This window comes from Salmo salar, chromosome ssa01 (assembly GCF_905237065.1).
Source record: "Salmo salar chromosome ssa01, Ssal_v3.1, whole genome shotgun sequence".
Taxonomy (NCBI): domain Eukaryota; kingdom Metazoa; phylum Chordata; class Actinopteri; order Salmoniformes; family Salmonidae; genus Salmo; species Salmo salar.
In genome coordinates this window covers 130,683,520-130,690,682 of record NC_059442.1, presented here as the reverse complement: position 1 = coordinate 130,690,682, position 7,163 = coordinate 130,683,520, and the positions used below count along the sequence as shown (strand labels likewise).

The 7,163-nt window shown below is 45.3% G+C and overlaps 1 protein-coding gene across 1 annotated transcript; it reads right to left on the bottom strand.

Annotated features, from left to right (window-relative positions):
• Nucleotides 1–456: 456 nt before the first annotated feature.
• LOC106563439 (potassium voltage-gated channel subfamily V member 2) lies at nt 457–4,248 on the bottom strand. The gene is made up of 2 exons (XM_014129015.2): nt 2,793–4,248; nt 457–1,796 (listed from the first exon to the last, which is right to left on the bottom strand). Exons 1-2 carry the CDS (start codon nt 4,095–4,097, stop codon nt 1,488–1,490), a joined length of 1,614 nt encoding a protein of 537 aa, XP_013984490.1. The 5' UTR covers nt 4,098–4,248; the 3' UTR covers nt 457–1,487.
• Nucleotides 4,249–7,163: the final 2,915 nt, after the last annotated feature.

Sequence of the window (7,163 nt, the reverse complement as noted above, 5' to 3'; positions counted from 1 at the left end):
ATAAGTGGACACGTGGCATTTCGGCAAGAAATCTAACACTATTGGAGTTGTGCATGTTGTCATGGAGAGAGGACTCTTTTAACTATAACCCGTTTTAAGCATGGACATTGAGGGATTCCACCATTTTAAAGTCAACTGGGTGGGGAATCCTATGCATTGGGAGCAATCAGCCAATGAAGAAGAAATTACTACTTTAAAATGGAGATGGCCTCAATGGTGCTGCTCATACGGTCCGTCAGACGCTATAATGGCACAGATACAAAGATGAGTCTATAGCCTGTTCACACACGTATCTACCCTCATTAGCTAGAATGGTCTCGCCTCTCCCTGCCTTTCATCTTCGAGAAAATGTATTTCCATTGTTAGAGCGGTCACTTGACTATCTTGTCAATATAATAGACAATCTTGGGAGAGTACTTGTGAGGTTTTCCAAATACGCATAAAGAACATTCAAGATCACCGTGACCTATTATTTTTATTTTATCTTCTAGCGCAGAAACATTGCAAGCTGTTTCCATATTCAAACATCGGCTTTGGGAAGATTCAATCATACACAGATTCCCATACCAAGGGGGAGGGGCTGAGTATTTAACCTGTCTGTAGATTCATCCAGATGTTGCATTTTTTTTAAAACTTATTTCAGACCGTCCCCACCAGCCCTGGAGGGAGGTCGAGGACGGTAGTGATTTGATTGGAAGGGAATCCGTGGTATAAAAAAAATGTAAAATATGCATTTCAAAGGCTTTGTTTCTTCTGTAGGAATTAATTGATTCTAAACCTCAAATGTAACTGAAGGAGAGTTTTAACATGGTAAACGGAAAACGCATTAAGAATTGATAATGTATATGATGTATTTCTTTGTCTGCGGTATTTTTGCTACAATGCAAGGTTGCCCTCCACTGCGTGGGAGCATTAAAATCCAAGCATGTAATTTCATAGAATCTCAGAATGCTTGGCAATGCTGAAATCTATGCAAGCAATAACCTGAAATTAACCAGTTATACAGTAACAGTAAACATAAGCCTTGTTTATACCTGGTACTAACATGCTTCCTTTGTCCTGATCTTGTCCACATTCTATTTGTGCTCACACTTTCAGAAATGTCTACACATGATTTTAATGTCTCTCATCCATCCACTGTCTGCATTGTGACCAGATGTCTTGGTCCCTCTCTGTATGTAAATTATTTGACAGCTATTCTTTCATAATGATGATTTGAAATGTTTTCGTTGTCCATATCGGTTTACACTTGTAAGCGTGCCTGACTACCTCAGGAGGTGGTCAGGAAGATCTGATGACAATCGGATCACGTTGCATATTTTAATCGTCTACACCTGACGGAAAATGTGGGCACAATCAGAATATGGACAAGACCAGGATAAAGGATGCATTTTAGAGCCAGCTTTACAGGACTATAGATGCATAGTAACTCCAGCTCCCTTGGAACCCCACTTGGTAGAAATAATTTCATGCTGTCACAGCATCTGTTAATTGAATGGAAAGTCTCCCATAGTGCTCAGAGAACATTCACCAGTGTGTTTATGGACTGCATCGTCACAGCATTTGGTAAACTTCCTGGCCGCCCTCTTGGCGAACCTGACCTTGCCCCGAGCCTTCAGTGTGGAGCTGTACTCATAAGACTTCAGCTTGGTGTAGTAGTCTGAGAACTTGTTGTACAGGATGGAGATGGGCATGCCATTCAGAATGATCCCAAAGGAGATGCAGGCGAAAGCGAACAGCCGGCCCAGGATGGTCTCTGGAAACATGTCTCCGTAGCCCACAGTAGAGATGCTCACCTGAGGGAGGGAGAAGGCCAATGGTCATGTTATCTGTAAACATTAACCGAGTCTCTACTGAGCTTGCTAACATTGCCAGGAAGTTACAACCTGGACTCAGATTCAACTTGCACTGCATAGCAGTTTTAACTTTGCTTTGCAATCTGAGCCCCGAGTTGACCCTTTGTGATATGTGTGTCACTGTGCTCACTAAAGACCTTGGAGGAGGCCAAGGAGAGCCCTGTGAAAAGCTTTATTTGGAGGATTAATTGAGAGGAGGGCGAGTGACGTAGGTCGTTTCTGGGGATATATTCGACCTCCGTCTCCGTTTTGAAGCATTGTTTAATGGAAGTACAGAACTAAGGCACTAGGTGGGTCTACAGTCAAATGACATAGACATATGACAGATCAATTCCCATGTCATCTAGTTCCATTAAGTAAGGTGGAAGTGCCTCAAGGGAAATCCCTAAATGCCTCTCCCCTGGCAGTGAGAGGGAACCAGAGTCCAGCCCTCTTTAATACCATTCTATTTATTAGGCAATGGAAAATAGCTTCCACATCTGCTGAGTCAGCAGTAATGAAACAAGATCAAGACATCAGGGCAGGACAGGCTATTGGCAATGTGAAGGTGTCTCTTAAAGGTAACCGTGATAATAGGCTACTGTACTTGACAAGTGTGTGATGAAGATATCATCACACACATATTTGTAATTAAGGCCAACTTTAGTTCTAGGTGGAATTGAATTGTCATAGAATCTGCAGGTAACAATGAATCAATGTTTCTCCATGCTGTGTAAAACCCAATTCTGTGTTTAACAGTACCGCATAGACACAGAAATATACTCAGCACAGAGCAATGTCAGAATGTGCTGAATAATAACAGTCCAGAACTTTCAGTGATATTATAATAATACACAGTACAACCATTTCCAAATAACTAAACTAATCAATGAAGGAATGCAATAATATTAAGCAAATTCCTTATAATGACCAATGAAATAGAATGGGATGACTTACAGCTGCCCACCACCATGCGTGAGGGATGCTTGTGAAGTTGGTCTGATGGACGTCATGCTCCACCGTGTACACCATGGCAGAGAAGGTGAGGATTCCCATGGCGATGAAAAGGAATAGGCAGCCCACCTGCTGGTAGCACTGGCGCAGCGTGAAGCCGAATGCTCTCAGCCCCGTAGAGTGGCGTGCCAGCTTCAAGATACGGAAGATCCTCATCAAACGCATGATTCTCAGCACCTGGCCCAATTTGCCCACCCGGCCCACCGTCTCGATGTCTTGGTGCTTCCCGTAGTCGTCGCTCTCGAAGCACTCCAGCACCAGCTGCAGGTAGAGGGGAAAGATGGCAATCAGGTCCACCCCGTTCAGGACGCTTTTCCCGAAGCGTCGCAGGTCCGGTGTGGACACCAGACGCAGCAGGTACTCCATGGTGAAGAAAGCGATGCAGAAGGTTTCCACATGCTCCCCGTAGGTCTTCCCGCTCAGCTGGCCCGTGGGGGTGTTGTACTGCATCTCCTCCACCGTGTTCAGCGTCATGGCCACCAGGGACACCAGCACGAAGAAGCTGGAAGCCAGAGCCATGAGCTTGGCGGTGACGGAGGAGAAGGGCTTCTCCATCAGGTTCCAGATAATCCAGCGGGTCTGGCCAAACGCCATCCCGTGGAACAGGTCCTCATTCTCCTCCATTTCCACCTCGGCCTCCAGCTCCCGCTGGATCTTCAGCTGCTCATTGAGTTCATCCTGGCGCTCCTCAAAGGAGATGCGGCAGCAGCGGTGTGTGTTCTTTATCCTGACGCCCCAATAGTTGATCTCCTCCAGGAAGTTCCTGGGACACAGCTCGTCCTTGATCCAGAGCACGCCCGTCCGGTAGAAGTTGAAGATGCTGTGGAAGATGTCCGGGTCCCTGTCGAAGAAAAACTCGTTGTTTTGGACAATATAGTCGTCACACAGGTCCAGCTTTCTGTTGTGGTCTGTGCATGTCGCCAGGCGGCCGATCCTGGTCTTGGGATACCTGGCAGCAACCCTGTATGAGATCTGATACTCCTTCCCACCTACGTTGATGTTCAGCATGTAGTTCTTCACAAGAGAGGAGAGACCTCTTGTTGGGGAGGCCATTACATCTTCCTCGCTTTCGTACTCTGCATAGATGTCGTAGATGTCTCGTCTGAGCTCATGCATGGAGTTCCATTGTTTCACCAAGTTGTTCTGGGTGAGGGGAACATTGTAGTCCTCCTCTGGGTCCTTGTATGTGGGGCCTGTCCCCCCCACTTTGTAGTTGGGGAAAAGGCTCTGTCTCCTGATTTTGAGCATTCTTGAGTCCTGTGTTGGGACCTGGTCAGACGCGCCGGCTCACTGAGTGGTGTGGAGGCATTACCACAGGTCTAATACCCTCTCCTGAGTCACCCACAGCAGTATACCAGCAGAAAGAAACAACCCTGACCGTCTAATGTTGCTGACTGAGGAATCTGGGTGCTTAAAGATTTAAATACTATTATCCTCTTCCAGTCGCTTTCCCCTCCTCTCTCTCTCCCCTCCACCCTGATGTCTTTCATTTGCCTTACATTCACAGATCAAATTGCCTAGCCACAGCAGGGGACACTCTGTGCTGTATTATAGACCATTACTGACCTGGTTGGTTGTAAAAAAAAAAAGGTGAGGATGCAGCATAAATCCAGTTTGTTTCAATGATTCTAACACTATCCCATCTTCTGTCATCTAACAGAAACTGTCAGAAATGGACAGAAGTCCTAAGGAAATCTTTCCGGTCATAGCTCATGTGATGTGTTTTCCTCTACATGCAGCAACTAATAGTCTTAAAACCCCTGGCTTATGTGGAGTATTATAATCCTAGAGGCATGATAAAATACAATAACACACGCCTAATGTCTACTGGCATTAACATGCAGAGCAGGACAGCTCCAGTTTAGATGTGGCCTGCTGCCAGCTGCACTGTATGGTACTAATTCATTGCTTACCACCAAGTGGCACCAACCACTTTCTCTCATGCAAATAACTAAACAATGGCAAATTCCTAGGGGTGCTGAGGGTGCCTCAGAGCCCCCTGGAAAATCGGAATAAAAATATATATTCTTTTTTTTTTTTTAAAGGAGGTACACTGGGCCTTTACTAGCCCTGTATTAGCGGACCAATATAGCATCTGTAGCACAGGCACATTTTTTTTATTCAGCAGCGCCCTCAACAAAAAAATTCCCGTGGCTATGGTACACACCTCTGTTTATAGCGTGCAAGGGAACTTTGCTGTGACCCTTTAATCCAATCTGGTGCAAGAAAACTAGTTAAAAGTGCTCTAAAGTAACCTGCCCTCCAAGCCTCTGTGTAAACTCTGTTTCAACTACACTTGTTGTGGGCTTAGTCTAGTTAGACTTTTTACTCTACACAGCATATTGTACTGCACTCTGTAATGCTAGTCTGGTTGACCAACCTGGTCTCAGAGCATTTTGTATTATTTTGTACGTAAATCCAAAACACTTCATTTTGTATATGTAACATTTTGTATATGTAACATTTCGTATGGTATGTTTTTAATTTGTGGATGCCATCACCCATTTCGTATGTTAAGAATTTGCAAAAAGTACAATATGTTACGAATATGCAAGGAATGCAATATGTACATATTGGAAACGTATATGTTACCAATTCTAGCTAACTGGCTAATATTAGCTAGGCAAGGAGTTAGGGTTAGGGGAACGGTTAGCTAACATAAACCTCAGTCAGACTGTCTTAGGCATCTCACAGTACGGACATTGTAATTTATTGCCCTGGCCACATCTGCAGTCCTCATGTCTCCTTACAGCATGCCTAAGGCACGTTCATGCAGATGAGCAGGGACCCTGGGCATCTTTCTTTGCGTGTCTTTCAGAGTCAGTAGAAAGGCCTCTTTAACGACCGTTCCACAGGTGCATGTTCATTAATTGTTTATGGTTCATTGAACAAGCATGGGAAACAGTGTTTAAACGCTTAACAATGAAGATCTGTGAAGTTATTTGGATTTTTACAAATTATCTTTGAAAGACAGGGTGATTTATTGTATTGCCGAGTTTGTTTTGTGATAAAACAAAGGTGTGGTTGAATTTATTCTGCCACTGTGTCTTATTGTCTCGGCCTTTAGGCCTATATATCACAGTCGCAAAGCATATGAATTAACAGGTTATAGAGCAAACAACGCAATTATCACATCACATAGGTTGTAATATGGCTTTGGGGGGGGGGCTTGGCTTCCCCAGTGATTTTACCCACGCACCGCTACTGGATCTTCAGGTCAGAAAGTCAGAGCTCTAGAAAGAGCCCAGAGTTCCCGAGTTGGTTAACTGTTCGAAACTATTTTTCCCAGTCGGAGCTAGTTCTTTTCAGAGTTCCCAGTTGTCTTGAACGCACTGAAGTTGGAAATCTGAGAGTTCCGAGTTCCCAGTTGTTTTGAACGCAGCATTAATGCTTAGAGGAAGACGGCGGGGTATTCACTTTGTCAGGAACCAAAACTCCTCCGTAGTGACCTGTGAATGCATTCGGTCACGACAGCTCGATCGGCTGTTCGATTTCACTTAATAGCATGTCAACTGAGACAGGATCACATTCAAATGGATTGGGAGGTAGGTCCCAAAGTGCTCTTCCAAGCGTTGAGGCTCTGTGCAGGCCAGTCAATTTCTTCCACACCGATCTCAACAAACCATTTCATTATGGACCTCGCTTTGTGCACTAGGGCATTGTCATGCTGAAACAGGAATGGGCCTTCCCCAAACTGTTGCCACAAAGTTGGAGGCACAGAATCGTCTAGAATGTCATTGTATGCTGTAGCGTTAAGATTTCCTTTCACTGGAACTAAGGGGCCTAGCCCGAACCATGAAAAACAGCCCCAGACCATCATTCCTCCACCACCAAACTTTAGTTGGCACTATGCATTGGGGCAGGTAGCGTTCTCCTGCTATCTGCCAAACGGTGAAGTGTGATTCTTTACTCCAGAGAACGCCTTTCCACTGCTCCAGAGTCCAATGGCGACGAGCTTTACGCCATTCCAGCCAACGCTTGGCATTGCGCATGGTGATCTTTGCCTTGTGTGCAGCTGCTCGACCATGGAAACCCATTTCAGGAAGCTCCCGACGAACAGTTATTGTGCTGACGTTGCTTCCAGAGGCCGTTTGGAACTCGGTAGTGAGTGTTGCAACCGAGGACAGGTGATTTTTACGCACTATGTGCTTCAGCACCTGCCGTTCTGTGAGCTTGTGTGGCCTACCCCTTCACGTCTGAGCCGTTGTTGCTCCTAGACATTTCCACTTCAGTTACATCACTTACAGTTCACCGGGGCAGCTCTAGCAGGGAAGACATTTGACTTGTTGGAAAGGTGGCATCCTATGACGGTGC

Bases quoted from the DNA above. Each gene is read 5' to 3' on its own strand.
- LOC106563439 (XM_014129015.2), bottom strand. From the start codon at position 4,097: ATGCTCAAAATCAGGAGACAGAGCCTTTTCCCCAACTACAAAGTGGGG. The intron at 1,797-2,792 runs GTAAGTCATCCC...TCCCTCCCTCAG, and splicing joins ACGCATGGTGGTGGGCAGCT to GTGAGCATCTCTACTGTGGG.